Raw genomic sequence first — 17870 nt, 5'->3', positions numbered from 1 at the left:
ACTTTATTTTAAGTGTGAAATGTCAGAATAATAGTAGAGATTTATTTCAGCTTTTATTTCTTTCATCAATTCCCAGTGGGTCAGAAGTTTACATACACACTCAATTAGTATTTGGTAGCATTGCCTTTAAATTGTTTAACTTGGGTCAAAGAATTTGGGTAGCCTTCCACAAGCTTCCCACAATAAGTTAGGTGAATTTTGGCACATTCCTCCTGACAGAGCTGGTGTAACTGAGACAGGTTTGTAGGCCTCCTTGCTCGCACACACTTTTTCAGTTCTGCTCACTGATTTTCTATGGGATTGAGGTCAGGGCTTTGTGATGGCCACTCCAATACCTTGACTTTGTTGTCCTTAAGCCATTTTGCCACAACTTTGGAAGTATGCTTGGGGTCATTGTCCATTTGGAAGACCCATTTGCGACCAAGCTTTAACTCCTGACTGATGTCTTGAGATGTTGCTTCAATATATCCACTAATTTTCCATGCTCATGGATTCACTATTTTGTGAAGTGCACCAGTCCCTCCTGCAGAGAAGCACCCCCAAACATGATGCTGCCACCCGTGCTTCACGGCCGGGATGGTGTTCTTCAGCTTGCGAGCATTCCCTTTATCCTCCAAACAAACGATGGTCATTATGCCCAAACAGTTCCATTTTGTTTCATCAGACCAGAGGACATTTCTCCAAAAAGTACGATGTTTGTCCCCATGTGCAGTTGCAAACCGTAGTCTGGCTTTTTTATGATGGTTTTGGAGCAGTGGCTTCTTCCTTGCTGAGCGGCCTTTCAGGTTATGTCGATATAGGACTTGTTTTACTGTGGATATAGATACTTTTGTACCTGTTTCCTCCAGCATCTTCACAAGGTCCTTTGCTGTTGTTCTGGGATTCATTTGCACTTTTCGCACCAAAGTACATTCATCTCTAGGAGACAGAACGCGTCTCCTTCCTGCGCGGTAGGACGGCTGCGTGGTCCCATGGTGTTTATACTTGCGTACTATTGTTTGTACAGATGAACGTGGTACCTTCAGGCATTTGGAAATTGCTCCCAAGGATGAACCAGACTTGTGGAGGTCTACAATTTTTTTCTGATGTCTTGGCTGATTTCTTTTGATTTTCCCATGATGTCAAGCAAAGAGGCACTGAGTTGGAAGGTAGGCCTTGAAATACATCCACTCGTACACCTCCAAGTGAAATAATCTGTAAATAATTGTTGGAAAAATGACTTGTCATGCACAAAGTAGATGTCCTAACCGACTTGCCAAAACTATACTTTGTTAACAAGAATTTTGTGGAGTGGTTGAAAAACAAGTTTTAATGACTCCAACCTAAAGTGTATGTAAATTTACGACTTCAACTGTAGATATGTTGGAAATAGCAGACTTCAAACACAGTTCCCAGTCCAGGATATGAGCTGGCATTGCCCTGTGGATACAAAGAGCATGGCATGATCTGGATGATATTATCTATAAAGCCAAGAATTTTTACAGTCCTGTTGAATGGGCCAGTAAAAGAAATGAGGAGATATAAAACTATATGATCAGCAGGGTTAGGTTGGACTAACTGTGTGATAATTTCTTCAGATTCACCGTATTGATACAGTCCAAAGACAGAAAACTATTTCATGGGAATCGGGAAAATCTTGTTCAGCCACCGGACATAGACGTTGCTATTTAGGCTGATTGCAAACGGACTACCTTACAGCATTTGCGAGTACTGTTTAGTGTTCCAACCAACAAATAGTTTGTTTTGAAGTGACACAAAATATGGAGATTAGAACAAATACTCAACTTTGCATTGAGCAGTGTACTGTAGGCTGATTTGACAAGTAATGGTAGTGAGGTTGATATTGCTCTCTCCCTACAGGTGAATATATATACATATAACCATCAGGATGGACGGGGAGGAGTTCGAGACAGGCCGTATCCAGGTGCTTCAGGAGCAGCGTATGGCTGTCCAGAAGAAGACCTACACCAAATGGATGAACAGTGTCTTCACCAAGAACGGGGTAAGAGGAATGGATGAACAGTGTCTTCACCAAGAACGGGGTAAGAGGAATGGATGAAAGCAAATGGCCCTCTGAGGCTATAGTGGGTGTCAACACGCACTGCTTCTCCCTCACTGTTTAGGGTTTAAACAACGGCCTGGCTCAGTGCCAAGTCATGCTGCTTTTGTGGAAAACACCTTTTGTAATTGTTTTGGGGTAAATGTTTTGCTCAGTCATTGTTCTTCATGCGTATCAGCTTTTTAACTGTCATGCCTTTTAAGTACCATGCTTATCAGGTGTCTAAAAGTAATGTCATCCACTAATCACATACTCTTGGTGCTGGTCAAAAGGTTCAACTTGAAAAAGACCAAAGACCACACTTTACAAGTGTGCCTGATAACCTATCCTTAGCAGCTGGCTGACCTCCGAGTTAGCCCTTACAAAGAAATATTAGTTTTTAAACTGCAGTAAAAGTGCACTAACTGCAGTCGACTCTGGTATTTTAAAGGCTGTAATTGCAGAATAACCTCAGTGTACTGCAGTTAAACTGCAAAATTACTGTAGTAAAAGATGTGGAATTTTCGATGCAGTATTTGCAGCATACTGCAGGTATTCTGCACTCTCTCTGCAATCTTTTATCATAAAGGAGACCTCAGTGTCTGATTAGCCACTATCTGTGAAAGCTGCAACAACATGTTGAAGCTTGAAAAAATCATAATTATCTCACAGACACTAATCAGCTGTTGGCTCTGAGGTAATATTGGCTAATAGCAATGTAATAAGGAAATAGATCTGTGGTAGATCAGTGCCAGCAATATTTGATGAATCCAAAATTAGATTAAGATTAAACTGTGAAATTTGTTCCATTTTGCTACACTACATTCTATCCATTCCTCTGAGATGTACTCAATGTGAGCCTGATGGTGCAAAACTGAATGTAATTGGCAAGAAACTCAAGTTATTCAATTCAATACACCTTTATTCATCCCCTCATGGGCAATTTAGATGGGTAGGGCTATGGCTTCTTATCTCAGATCAGTTAGAGAGGAAATGTAGGGCCAAAACTGAGGATTGAACTAGCTGAGGGGACCATCATGCTTTATGGACTCTAGACAGGTAACAGTGCTGATGCTTGGTTAATATGTAACCTCACTTTATCATCTATGGAAGGGAGGGAGGGATGGGGAGAGACAGAGAGAATCCAAGATCTGGCATAAATATTGCACCAGCCAGACACACAGGAAGGAACGAAACTCTTTTTATAGCATTAGCTTTGTTTAATGTTCCATTTCTAGGGTAAAATAACATTGTTATTCAGATCCCATCACGTCAGATCTCTTTGAGGAACTGAAGGTAACATAATTGGTCAGACTATGGGCACTGTAATTTCTTTTATGTCCCTCTTTTTCCTGCATGGGCATATTACGGTTGTTCACACCCACACCATGTGAGTCAGATGCATGGTTCACCACATGTATTTGAAATGCTTCCCCTTCCCTTTCCTCCTCCTCTCTCTGTCTCTCTCCCCCTGAGTGTTGTTCTGTCAAAATCAGCCCATAAGTAACATTTGCGTTGCATATCACGGTAGTGGAAATGTTGCATTGCAGGCAATAGGCCTATATATAAGCCTTTGACTGGACACCACTTTTCTGGAATTACCCATACGTAAGCATTTCACTGTAAGGTCTACACCTGTTGTATTCGGAGAAAACCGGATCACAAACACACCAAGTCAACCTGAATCTGTATTTACAGTACATGACATGGCCATAGGTATTTTTGGTATTTTATTAGGATCTCCATTAGCTGTTGCAAAAGCAGCAGCTACTCCTCCTGGGGTCCACACGAAACATGAAACATAATACAGAACATCATTAGACAAGAACAGCTCAAGGACAGAACATCATACATTTTTAAAAAGGGAGACGTGGCCTACATATCAATGCACTCACAAACTATCTAATAGGTCAAATAGGGGAGAGGCATTGTGCCATGAGGTGTTTATCTGTTTTTTGAAACCAGGTTTGCTGGTTGTAAGTTAACTATGCAAACCATTTGGGATGTTCAACACATTGTTTCTTATATAAAAAAAAAGAGGAGTTGGCTATAAAGCACAAACAGATCTGGGATCAGGCTAAAGTGCTCTATGCTGTACTGTAAAAATCTACGAAGACCTGAGCCAGCAGGCGTGCATACTGTAACAGTGATGTGTAATGATGTAATGGATGAGCCCTGGCCTGGTACCCCTCCCAGCCTCCCACCACCGTGGATCCAGAAAGACCAGGGCAGACCAGGCATACTTAGGCGCTCCCATAATTACACCTCTAGGAGAGAGGAGAGGCAGTCAGCAGACCGGAGTTCAAATACTATTTGAAATCTTTCAAATACTTTGAGCAATTGTTCTTGCCTGCCTGGGTTTTGCCGTTTTAGGACTAATGTATTGGTCCATTAAGCCAGGCAAGCTCAATCAAGCACAGAAAGTATTTGAAATGAATTAGAATAGTATTTGAACCCAGGTGTGGCTGTCAGGAGGTAAAGCAATCTGTTCTGAGACATGATTTCCCTGGCGTCTGGATTAGGGAGTGGCTGTCACACTGGTCGAAGAGGATAGGTGCAGGAAAGGGCGGGAAGGAGAGAAGAGGAGGTTGGGGGGAGGGAGGGAAGGGAAGGGTGCTTGTCTGAGTTACACTTTAATGGCGCACAGTGGCAGCAGGCCTAACTAACAGGCCCCAATGTCAGAGCAGAGCCTCATAGCCCTGGCTGCAACTGGCTGACTGGGCTGGAGCCAAGCTAACGTTTCCTGCACCTCCTAACCCAATGTCTCAAATTTACACAGGTCACTGAAAATAGACACCCCAGTATGTATGAGAAAGTGAATTGGATTTTTGCAGAAGTGAAGGTGATGACGAGTTGATCATAGTTTCCTTCCTGACTTGCACAATCTGTGAATAAAATGTTTCATCACATCCACTAATCATATATCTAAGAAAAGAGATGAGCAGGTTTAGCGCTTTCCTCTACTCTAACTAGCCGTGTTAGCTGGGTGATCAGGTGATGTCACAGAGGTGCAGTCTCATGACAAGTTTCGTATCACGGGTCATAAAGGTGTTCTGTTAAACAGGAAGTGTTTGTTCATCACCTATGTCAGTACATCTTCTATCATGTTACAAATCTTCTATCATGCTATGCTTCCAACTGAAACTACTACTACAATAGCAGGAAGTGTTGTATTATTTGGTAAAAGACCAAGTCCATATTATGGCAAGAGCAGCTCAAATAAGCAAAGAGAAACGACAGTCCATCATTACTTTTAAGAAATGAAGGTCAGTCAATCTGGAAAAGTGCAGTTGTAAAAACCATAAAGCGCTAAGATGAAACTGGCTCTCATGATGACCGCCACAGGAAAGACCCAGAGTTACCTCTGCTGCCGAGGATAAATTCATTAGAGTTACCTGCCTCAGAAATTGCAGCATAAAATAAATACTTCATGGAGTTCAAGTAACAGACACATCTCAACATCAACTGTTCAGAGGAGACTGAGTGAATCAGGCCTTCATGGTCGAATTGCTGCAAAGAAACCACTACTAAAGGACACCAATAATAAGAAGAGACTTTCTTGGGCCAAGAAACACAAGCAATGGACATTAGACCAGTGGAGATCTGTCTTTTGGTCTGATGAGTCCAAATTTGAGATTTTTGGCTCCAACCGCCGTGTCTTTGTGAGTTGCAGAGTAGGTGAATGACTGATCTCTGCATGTGTGGTTCCCAACGTGAAGCATGGAGGAGGAGGTGTGATGGTGTGGGGGTGCTCTGCTGGTGACACTGTCAGTGATTTTTTTAGAATGCAAGGCACACTTAACCAGCATGGCTACCACAGCATTCTGCAGCAATACGCCATCCCATCTGGTTTGGGCTTCCCACTATCATTTGTTTTTCAACAGGACAATGGCCCAACACACCTCCAGGCTGTGTAAGGGCTATTTGACCAAGAAGGAGAGTAATGGAGTTCTGCATCAGATGACCTGGCTTCCACAATCACTGGACCTCAACCCAATTAATATGGTTTGGGATGAGTTGGAACGCAGAGTGGAAAAGCAGCCAACAAATACTCAGCATATGTGGGAACTCCTTCAAGGCTGTTGGAAAAGCATTCCAGGTGAAGCTGGTTGAGGGAATGCCAAGAGTGTGCAAAGCTGTCATCAAGGCAAAGGGTGGCTACTTTGAAGAATCTAAAATATATTTTGTATAACACTTTATTGGTTGCTACACATATTCCATATGTGTTATTTCATAGTGTTGATGTCTTCACTGTTATTCTACAATGTAGAAAATAGTAAAAAGTGGAAAATAGTAAAAATAAAAGTAAAAATAGAAAAACCCTTGAATGAGTGGGTGTCAGAGGAAGGCCATAAAAATTGTCATACCCCCCCCCCCCACCACCCTTTACCCTCCTCCTCCTCTCTGTTATTATCTATGCATAGTCACTCTAATAACTCAACCTACATGTACATATTACCTCAATTACCTCGACTAACCGACTCTGTACCGGTACACCCTGTATATACAGTAACCTCGCTATTATTATTTTACTGCTGCTCTTTAGTTATTTATTTTCTTACGTATTTTTCTTAAAACTGCATTGTTGGTTAAGGGCTTGTAAGTAAGCATTTCACTGTAAGGTCTACCTACACCTGTTGTATTCAGCGCATGTGACAAATAAGATTTGATTTGTGTCCAAACTTTTGACTGGTACTGTACATACAGCACACAACAATTTAATGGACCTCACACCAATGTTTTTTTTTAATAGACCTTCATCAGAGTTTGACAACCCCCCCATTTACACACATGTTGTCTGTCCCTCTCCAGGAGAAGCTGTCCCTTAGTGATGTGTACACAGAGCTGAAGACAGGGGTCACCCTTGTCCGTCTGTTAGAGTTAATCTCCAGGGAGAAGCTGCCCACCCCCAGCCGACGCACCCTACGGGTCCACTGCCTGGAGAACAACAGCATCGTTATCAACTTCCTCAAGACTAAGGTACATTCACAATACAGAGTTTAGTGAACTGAATGATTTAGAAATCCCCCAAAATATCTTACCCCAGGACACTTCGCATGATAACTAATTCTGCAAGGATCTTGAGGTTCATTTTTAGGGAAACAGGCCTACGTTTCATGTTAAGTGTCATGGGGTAAGACGTTTTTTTGGTTTTACAGTTCTGTGGTTGTTTCTGAGTTGTTTGGGGTATTGTTTTGCCTCTGACAGTGGTTCACATGAACAAGTATACATACTTTTATTTTGCAATATCAAACAAAAATTGGATCATTCCATCTAGACTAGTCGATAGCCATATTTATTTGATGTACTCTTGTACGCCTTTTACGACTGTACGTTTGGATTTCTCCTGAGTAGTTATCAACCAGTACCTGCTGACCTTTCAGATTCGTGTGGATCTGATTGGCCCTGAGAACGTTGTGGATGGAGATCGGACCCTGATCTTGGGCCTGCTGTGGATCATCATCCTACGCTTCCAGATCGGAGCCATCAATCTCGATGAGGTATTTCCCATATAATTGTAAAGAGTAGAACAGACTTGGAGTCTCTGGCCAGAATAATTACATTTCTATAATACACTACATGACCAAAAGTATGTGGACACCTGCTCGTCGAACATCTCATTCCAAGTCATGGGAATTAATATGGAGTTGGTCCCCCCTTTGCTGATATAACAGACTCTACTCTTCTGGGAAGGCTTTCCACTAGATGTTGGAACCATTGCTGCGGGGACCTGCTTCCATTCAGCCACAAGAGCATTAGTGAGGTCGGGCACTGATGTTTGGCGATTAGGCCTGGCTCGAAGTCGGCTTTCAAATTCATCCCTAAGGTGTTCCATGGAGTTGAGGTCAGGGCTCTGTGCAGGCCAGTCAAGTTCTTCCACACTGATCTCGACAAACCATTTGTTTCAACCTCGCTTTGTGCACGGGGGCATTGTCATGCTGAAACAGTAAAGGGCTTTCCCCAAACTGTTGCTGCAAAGTTGGAAGCACAGAATTTTCTAGAATGTAATTGTATGATGTAGCGTTTAGATTTCCCTTCACTGGAACTAAGGGGCCTAGCCCAAACCATGAAAAACAGCCCCAGACCATTATTCCTCCACCAAACTTTACAGTTGGCACTATGCATTGGGGCAGGTAGCGTTCTCCTGGCATCTGCCAAACCCAGATTCATCCATCGGACTGCCAGATGGTGAAGCGTGATTCATCACTCCAGTGAACGTGTTTCCACTGCTCCAGAGTCCAATGGAGGTGAGCTTTACACCACTCCAGCTGATGCATGACATTGCACATGGTGATCTAAGGCTTGTGTGGGGCTGCTCGGCCATGGAAACCCATTTCATGAAGCTCTCGGCGAACAGTTGTTATGCTGACGTTGCTTCCAGAGGCAGTTTGGAACTCGGTAGTGAGTGTTGCAACCGAGGACAGACAATTTTTACGCGCTATGTGCTTCAGCACTTGGCAGTCTCATTTTGTGACCTTGTTTGGCCTACCACTTCACAATAACAGCACTTACGGTTGACTGAGGCAGCTTTAGCAGGGCAGACATTTGACGAACTGACTTGTTGGAAAGGTGGCATCCTATCACGGTGCCACATTGAAAGTCACTGAACTCTTCAGTAAGGTCATTCTACTGCCAATATTTGTCTATGGAGATTGCATGGCTGTGCTAAATTTTATACACCTGTCAGCAACGGGTGTGGTTGAAATAGCCAAATCCACTATTTGAATGGGTGTCCACATACTTTTGTATATATGGTGTATTTCCTCTGTCCTGGGCGTGACCTGGAATACACCTCACTGAATGAATAGAGATTATACACTGAGTGTACAGAACATTAAGGACACCTGTTCTTTCCATGACAAAGACTGACCAGATGAATTTAGGCAAATCCAGGTGAAAGCTATGATCCCTTATTAATGTCACTTGTTAAATCCACTTCAATCCGTGTAGATGAAGGGGAGGGGGCAAGTTAAACAATTATTTTTAAGCCTTGAGACAATTGAGACATGGGTTGTATATGTGCCATTCAGAGGGTGAATGAACAAGACAAAAGATTTAAGTGCCTTTTTCAACGGGGTATGGTAGTAGGTGCCAGTTGCAGTAGTTTGTTTCAAGAACTTCAACGCTTCTTGGTTTTTCACGCTCAACAGTTTCCCGTGTATATCAAGAATGGTCCACCACCAAAAGGACATCTAGCCAACTTGACTCAACTGTGGGAAGCATTGTAGTCAACATGGGCCAGCATCCCCGTGGAACGCTTTCGACACCTTGCCCCAATGAATTCAGGCTGTTCAGAGGGCAAAAGGGGGTGTGTGCAACTCAATATTAGGAAGGTGTCCTTAATGTTTTGTACACTCAATGTATATTGTATTATATGTCATACTATATTTGAAATCTGAACTTCATGTGGCTCGAAGAAATGTGAAAATGTTAATTAAAATTACAAGATGTGATACAGTGTGTATATTCTCATCAAGTAAGTGCCAAAGGTCAAGCATAACCTCTTGGATTAAAAAACAAGAAGTAATACAGATAGTTTTCTTTAAAGTAAGTGCCAGAAGTGCAGACTGCATAATAAGTCTGGTCTACCGGTTTCAGGCAAGTGGTGGTGCCAGCAACGCCCGTCGTTCTGCCAGGGAAGCTCTTCTGATCTGGTGCCAGCGTAAGACAGCAGGATACTCCAACGTCAATGTGCAGGACTTCTCAGGAAGCTGGAGGAATGGGCTGGCATTCAACGCCCTCATTCATGCCCACCGGTAAAGAGCAGCAAGGGGAAAATGGCAGGATAGTTCCGAGGGGCAGTTTCTTAGATTCAGATTAAGCCCATTTTAATGGAGAATCTCCATTTAAAAGTGAATTTTAATCATCCAGAAGTACATTTGCTTAATCTGGGTCTGAGAAACCCCCCTAGGAGTTTACAGATATATAGTTTTTGTTAATGAATTTACTGTACCCATCATATTTAAATGGAAAAACATTTTGTCGCAGACCTGACCTGTTTGATTATAATCGTCTGCGTGAGGAGGACCCTAAGAGGAACCTGGGCCATGCCTTCTCTCTGGCCGAGAATGAGTTTGGCATCCTCCAGCTGCTGGATGTGGAGGACATCGATGTTAAACACCCAGATGACAAGTCTGTCATGACCTACGTCTCTCTCTACTACCACTACTTCTCTAAGATGAAGCAGGGACAGACCATCCAGAAGAGACTGGCCAAGGTCAGTAGAATCAGAATCCAAAAACTTTGTTACTAGGAATTTCTCTTGGTGATGTACATACAAACATCCATAGTCCTAATCCATCCTGTCTATGGTTATCCATAGTAAGATGTGTGAGGAAAGCATATCCTTGTGTCATATCCACATCAGATCTAGTCAGGGATGGGCCCGCCTGGCCTGGTGGCTCAGTTGGGATGATGATAACATCCATTCTCTCTTCAATGTTGACAAAACAATAGGCGAGGCCACTGTGCAGTGTACACAACACTCTCTCTCTCTCTCTCTCTCTCTCTCTCTCTCTCTCTCTCTCTCTCTCTCTCTCTCTCTCTCTCTCTCTCTCCGCTCCATCATGTCTCTCTCATTTTCTCCTCACCCATCTCACCACATTAACATGTTAATATCCAGACCAAGGATTCGGGTGCCCTCTGTAGGCCATTAGTTGAACTGCACCTCTCCTAATCTTGAATGTACTGTAATTTCTAAATAAAGGCAACGCCTCCTCTGACTGACCTGTGGATTAGGCCGGGGATTTCACTGTGGAGCAATGGGAGTACGGGTGGTGCTACTGCTAGAGCTAATCAGATCAGTACAAACACCGATCCTGTAATGCAGACCAATGACTGTCCGTTGTGGGGAGAAACAGACACTGAGACGCACTGTAGCCGGAAGCTAGGGGCATAACCTGAGTTTAACCTACTACTCACTGACTGACAACTCCTGCAAGATTGGGCCCAGCCAGCAGGACTGACAACTTGGAAGGAAGGGCTTCATCTGACCCAGTCAGTGAGAGAGACTGTGCAGTTAGTTACTCTGTAGTGGATCTGAGGTAGAGAGAGAGACAGGGAGCTCTATCGAAGGACAGTACGCTAACGTCAGTTATGTTAGCACAGTGGCCAGAGTGACCTGAGCCACATGGAGAGCTGCAGCAGGACTGAGTGGAGTGCTGTTTGTTTTGAATGTACTGAGCCTGAGGACTGAGCCAAGCTGAGTGACACATCATCATCCTCTCATCATCACCACCATGCTAACACGTGGAAACAGACACAGCAACGTGTTTCTGCAGTGCTGAGGGGGAGAGCGAGAGCCTCTGTGGTGTGATCATAAAGGTGTATTACAGTACAGTAAATGATGACTGGCAGGTTGCGTGGGGGATAAGGCGGCAGTGGGAACTAGACACTATGAGAATTTACAAAGAGCAGTGGAGCTGACAGGCATAACATGTCCTTCGGTGGCAGTTTGAGTAACCAATGGTTTAGATGGCAACACAGGAGGGAGTCCACCATTGGACTCCAAATGGGAAAACTGAGCAAGGTGTGTACTGGTGTAGTGTATATGTAGGCCTAGTGTGTATGTACCGGTATAGTGGGTGAGGTGTACAGGTGTAGTGCGTGTGTATGTAGCCCACCAGTGTAGTGTGTATGTACTGGTGTAGTGAGCAAGGTGTGCCTGGACTTAGTTTGGCTTAGAGATCTAGCCTTCTGCACTACTGGTTTCCCACAAAGAGAAACATGTGGTTGAGAAAGCCCTCAGTGCTGAACTTCTGAATGTCAGTAAATGGCTATATGACAATAAACTGTCACTTCACCTTGGAAAAACAGAGTCCATCTTGTTCGGGTCCAAAGTGAAACTGAGGAAATCCCCTGATTTTAAGGTGGTAGTAGGTGACATAGTAGTCGCAGCAAAATACTCTGTTAAGTACCTTGGATGTGTGCTAGATAGCCTTCTGACAGGGAGAGCATGGCACAAAATGTTATCGCCAAAGTGAACCATAAAATTAGGTTCCTGGCTAGAACCTCCAAATATCTGGATAAGAATGCATTGGGGACATTGGCAGGGGCTCTTGTTCAATGCCACTTTGACTATGCGTGCTCTTCCTGGTACAATAGTGCCCCCAAGATAATACTAAATAAATTACAGACATCTCAGAACAAATTAGGATTATTCTTAAACTTCCAGCAGTTAACCATCTTGACCATTCCCGCTTTGAAAGTGGTATGGGGAAAGAAACTTTTTTTATACTCAGCTGCCTGCCTTTGGAATAATCTTCTGAAAAATGTGAAATGTATTACCTCCATAGGTAGTTTCAAGTTCTCACTGGGGAAAAAATGATTAAATAGTAGCATGTCTCAAAAGTGTGTCGTAAGATTATAGTACGTGGCTGAGAAGGAAAATGCCCGGGATAGCCTTTTGGTGCCTGTTGTTTATCATATTGTGATCGTCTTGAATATATTAGGGATTGATTGTTTTATATATTAATGGTGTGTGAGACAAGGGAGATGTACCTGTCCGTAGTTGTTTATTAGGAAAGGGAATTGTACAAATTATCTGATGTTATGAATCAAACAACAATTTGGTCTGTCATTGTCTGTTGCCACTACTATTGCCACTTAACTTAGTTGCATTTCCCCTTCCACCTTCCCTCTTCAAAAGGACCACAATGGAAATAAGATTTTAAGCTTTATTGTGTTATCCTTGATGATTTTTCTTATATTGTATGTGGCGGGGTCACAGGCGAGCGCCCTTAAGTATGATTTTTTATTTTTTTTGTCAATTAAATTAAATCAACCTTAACCCTTTGCAACTGCAGTGTATGTAGTAAACATTGTTTGACATCATTGAATAGAGAATAAAGAATGACTGATTGCTCCCAAGCAGCCACAAACTCTAAATTATGCAGAATGCAAAGTGCCCCCTCTAGCCTTCAGATTGAATAAAATGATATGAACTTTATTTCAATATGTTTTCATTATCTATAGGAGGTTCTACTGTATGTTTCATGTGTATCTTTCTGATTCGTTTGTTTAATAACTCCCTCTCTTCTTCTTCCAGATCGTGGGTCTCCTGAAGGAGCTAGATGATCAGAAGATCCTGTATGAGAGAATGGTGTCTGACCTCCTGCGGTGGATCAAGACCAAAGTGGTGGAGCTCAACGATCGCTCCTTTCCCAACTCCCTGAGGGACATGCAGCAGCTGGTGGCCTCCTTCAAGACCTACCGCACCGTGGAGAAACCCCCCAAGTACCAGGAGCGAGGGGCCATCGAGGAAAACTTGTTCAGCCTGCGCACCAAGCTCATAGCCAACAACCAGTGGGCCTATGTTCCCCCAGAAGGAAAGACCCTGGGGGACATCGAGAAGAACTGGGCCTTACTGGAGCGGGCGGAGCATGAGAGAGAGGACGCCCTCCAGAGGGCGCTGCTAAGGCTGGAGCAACTGGAGCAGCTGGCCCAGAAGTTTGGCAGGAAGGTAATGTTTTTTTGTTTTGTGACTTATTGTTTTCTATTATTAGGTGTTATTTGATTTATCATTGAGGACCACTTTGGAAATAAGTGTTTTATTTAATAATAATGCTTGCATGTCTTGGTCTTTGGTTACACTTTCTATGAAGCACATGCATATAATGCTCTATAACATCCTTTATAATGCCTTATAGTACACTTATAATGGGTTATGACACTGACTAAAATTCAATCCCATTCATTCAGGCAGGGCTGAGGGAGGGCTATCTGGAGGACACAGCCCAGCTGATCAGCAGACAGGACCTGAGGGGGTTAAACAGCCTGGAGGAGGCCCAGGCTGCAGCCCGGAGACTGGAGGCCCTGGGGACAGACACCCTGGCTAGGGAGCCTCGCTTCAGAGCCCTCAGCGACATGGCAGCTGTCATCGAGAAGGGGAACTACCACAGCAAGGCCCAAGTCATCCGGAGGTAAGGCTTAGAACTAAATTACCACGGTAAGGACCAAGTCACCTGGAGATTAGCAGTTGCCATTGGCGTTGGCTAATGGGGATCCTAATAAATCAAAGTCACCTGGAGGTAAGGCTTAGAACTAAATGACCACAGCAAGACTCAAGTCATCCAGAGGTAAGGGTCAATTACCACAGCAAGTTCCAAGTCATCCGGAGGTATGACTATCACGGCAAGGCCTAAGTCAGCGTTTCCCAAACTCGGTCCTGGGGACCCTCAGGGGTGCATGTTTAGGTTTTTGCCCTCGCACTACACAGTTATTTCATCAAGCTTTGATTATTTGAATCAGCTGTGTAGTGCTAGGGCAAAAACCAAAACATGCACCCCTTGGGGTCCCCAGGACCGAGTTTGGGAAACGCTGGCCTAAGTAATCTGGAGGCAAGGCTTATAACTAAACTACCACAGCAAGTTCCAAGTCATCCGGAGGTACAGTAAGATTCAGTGCTGTAAGACAGTGAATGTAAATACTTAGTAAATACCCCAACAATCAGTATGTTTGTTTCCCATTGGTCCAAATAATTCATCAAAAATGAAATAAAGCCTACATGATTGAATAGGAACAGAGAGCATGTAGGAAGCATATCTGCACTGGTGTTTTCCGTCCGTCGTTTCAGAGAGGTGAGCATCACAAAGCGCTGGAAAGACATCCTGGTTCAGTTGCAGCAGAAGAGAGAGCAGCTGGGGGACATTGTGAACACACTGAGTGTCCTCAGGGACATCGAACTGGTTGCCCAGGAGCTCAGAGATCTACAGSTACACAACTAATGGACAGCAAACAACACAGTATAATGTATAACAGTATTACGCTTAATGCTTCATCCTTCAATTTTCATACTTAATGTAGGTTTTAGCAGGGTCCTCTGACATTGGGAAGCAGCTCCCGGAGGTGGAGGCCTTGCTTCAGAAACAGGACCTGCTGGAAACCCAGATCTCTGCTCATGGAGAGACTCTGAGTGCCATCAGTAACAGTGCCTTAAAGGGGACACAACGAGTTGCACAGCAGATCCAGACCAGGGTCAAATCACTCAATGCTCAGTACAACTCTCTGGTGGGGCTTAGTAAGAACAGGTGAGCACACACACACAACAACTTAGGCCCACATTTAATACATTGTAGATAATGGCAAACCCCAGGTTTATTTATACAACTATTTTAAGTATACCTTAGCAATGACAATGGTTGTACCTTAGCAATGACAATATTTGTGTGAGAAACAGCTTTCATGGTGTGTTTGTTACAGAGTGGTTTACACTCTGATTTTTCTCCCTCGATGTTTAATATAACACACATACATTAATTATTAATTTCGGTTGCCTATCCTGATGTGAAGTTTGTTCTATAAAAAGTATTTGACTCTGATGTGTGTCACAGAAAGCATTTGACTCTTGGCACAAAATTAAGGAAATTAGAAGGGGGGGTTCTAACGGGGGAGATTTTCGGCACAACACTGGCAAACCGTGCCAATATATCCGCCAAACATTGGTTTCGAGCGCATTATCATTTTTATACAACGGGTAACCAACATATTCAAATAATGATTGACGTATTTTCATTAATTTTAGATATGATTTAATCCTTCCACAAGATAGTCCCTAAACAAATCTAGGGTCGCTACCCAAGCCGGCTATTCGTTCGTTCGTTCTATTGGTTCGGTTTACTCCATGTGTAACTATGTGTTGTTGTATGTGTCGAACTGCTTTGCTTTATCTTGGCCAGGTCGCAATTGTAAATGAGAACGTGTTCTCAATTTGCCTACCTGGTTAAATAAAATAAATAAAAGAGACGCGACTCGGTCTTTTTATTCTGTATCTATGGACGCGACCTATTCGTTTGATCTAAATGTTCCATTGATAAAATGGCTTGCAATGTTCTTATCCCTTGCTTGCTAGCTAGCCAACCACGGCTAACTTACATTCACATCAAACAGTGCAGACAGAATAACAACAGTAGCTGCATTTGTTTAAGCTGTTTTCTAGTGACATTTATTTGGATACATGCATAACAATGAGCTAAAGAGGCACTCTTGTCAGGACACTATTGTTCAGAGGAACTAGCCAACAACACAGCTAACACAATAACTTCAAACTGAAGCTGGAAAGACTGCAAACTAGCTACACTTCGTTTTGTTACCTCTTTTCAATTGACATTTCTTTGTATTTATCCATAAAAATGATGCCAGCTGATTCATGATTTCGACTGGCTGAGAAACGCTTATCTCTCGTCCTGACCCCTACCCATACAGGTTAATTACCATGGGACAGTTGGAGATCGAATTTGAATATTGAAACAATGTTGCAAATGTCAGGGAGACAGACAGCGAGGTTTATACAAATATCCACTGTTGAAAACTAAATGTTAGTCTAAAATAATCTAGATAATGTCGAGATCCATTTTATAGTGGAGATCAAATTTATAAGTTCCCTGCCTGGGCTGATGAGACAGTGGATTGCGCAGTCAGGTGGAACAGAGTAAATAAGTATTTTAACTTCATAGATTTAGCCAGTGGTTTACTTGTGGAATAGGCTGGAATGCGCTTCTAACCAATCAGCATTCAGGATTAGACCCACCCGTTGTGTAATTAAGTAATAAGGCCTGAGGGGGTGTGGTATATGGCATATATACAACGGCTTAAGGGCCGCTCTATCGTGCATAAATGTATGTTGTCCCCGCACACCAAACACGATCTCGACACGCAGGTTAAAATATCAAAACAAACTCTGAACCAATTATATTAATTTGGGGACAGCTCGAAAAGCATTAAACATTTTTGGCAATTTAGCTAGCTAGTTTGCACTTGCTAGCTAATTTGTCCTATTTAGCTTACTTGTTGTTGCTTGCTAATTTGTCCTGGGATATAAACATTGAGTTGTTATTTTATCTGAAATGCACAAGGTCCTCTACAGCACCAATTAATCCACAAATAAAACGGTCACCCGAATCGTTTCTAGTCATCTCTCCTCCTTCCGGGCTTTTACTTCTCTTGACTATATTGCGATTAGCAACATTCATAAATTAGGTGCATTACTGCCACTGGCCTCGTTCGTCTTTCAGTCACCCACGTGGGTGTAACCAATGAGGAGATGGCACGTGGGTACCTGCTTCTATAAACCAATGAGGAGATGGGAGAGGCAGGACTTGCAGCGTGATCTGCGTCAGAAATAGAACTGACTTCTATTATAGCCCTTGGCAACGCAGACGCTTGTTGGCCGCGCGAGCAGTGTGGGTGCAATAATTGAAGAATATAGACTTCTACATTTATTTTGCAACGCTCCCGCACATGACACGAGCGGTGTAGTCAACCTGTTAGCCGTATATTGGCCATACACCACAAACCCCCAAGGTGCCTTATTGGTATTATAAACTGGTTACCAACGTAATTAGAGCATTACAAATAAATGTTTGGTCTTACCTGTGGTATACGGTCTGATATACCACGGCTGTCAGCCAATCAGCAGCATTTAAGGCTCAAACCACCCAGTTTATTATGTTGGTTATTGTCTTAATGAATCAACAGGAGGAAAATGCTGGAGGGCCAGTTGAAGCTGTTTGAGTTTTTCCACGACTGTGAGGAGGTGGAGGCGTGGATCTATGAGAGGTGGCTTCCCCTTCAGTCTGCCAGTCTGGGCAGAGATCTCAGCCAGATCCAGCTGGCAATTCAGAAACACAAGGTCAGACCTTGGTTGCATCACAAATGACACCCTATTCCCTATAGTGCACTACTTTTGACCAGGGCCCTCATCCAAGTAGTGCACTATATAGGGAACAGGGTGCTATTTGGGTCAGGCCTTCTTCAGTCACACAAACAGTGATTATTCAACTTCAAGTTTAATTAAGCTTACATAGCAGTCATTATAAACTTAAACCCATGGCAT

At 43.2% G+C, this 17870-nt stretch overlaps 1 protein-coding gene across 1 annotated transcript in view; it reads left to right on the top strand.

Annotated features, from left to right (window-relative positions):
• Positions 1 to 17870, top strand: part of sptbn5 (spectrin, beta, non-erythrocytic 5) — a 60606-nt gene that overhangs the window by 865 nt on the left and 41871 nt on the right. The window contains 10 exon segments of the mRNA XM_070445125.1: positions 1861 to 2002; positions 6851 to 7018; positions 7423 to 7539; positions 9638 to 9795; positions 10028 to 10256; positions 13086 to 13499; positions 13739 to 13959; positions 14613 to 14749; positions 14841 to 15066; positions 17513 to 17666. Of these exon segments, the coding sequence (XP_070301226.1) occupies positions 1889 to 2002; positions 6851 to 7018; positions 7423 to 7539; positions 9638 to 9795; positions 10028 to 10256; positions 13086 to 13499; positions 13739 to 13959; positions 14613 to 14749; positions 14841 to 15066; positions 17513 to 17666 (1938 nt within the window). The 5' untranslated portion in view covers positions 1861 to 1888.

The sequence above is a fragment of the Salvelinus sp. IW2-2015 genome, linkage group LG9 (genome assembly GCF_002910315.2).
Source record: "Salvelinus sp. IW2-2015 linkage group LG9, ASM291031v2, whole genome shotgun sequence".
In the NCBI taxonomy this organism is placed as follows: domain Eukaryota; kingdom Metazoa; phylum Chordata; class Actinopteri; order Salmoniformes; family Salmonidae; genus Salvelinus; species Salvelinus sp. IW2-2015.
The sequence above is the reverse complement of the archived record's forward strand: the minus strand, read 5'-3'. Positions and strand labels throughout refer to the sequence as shown.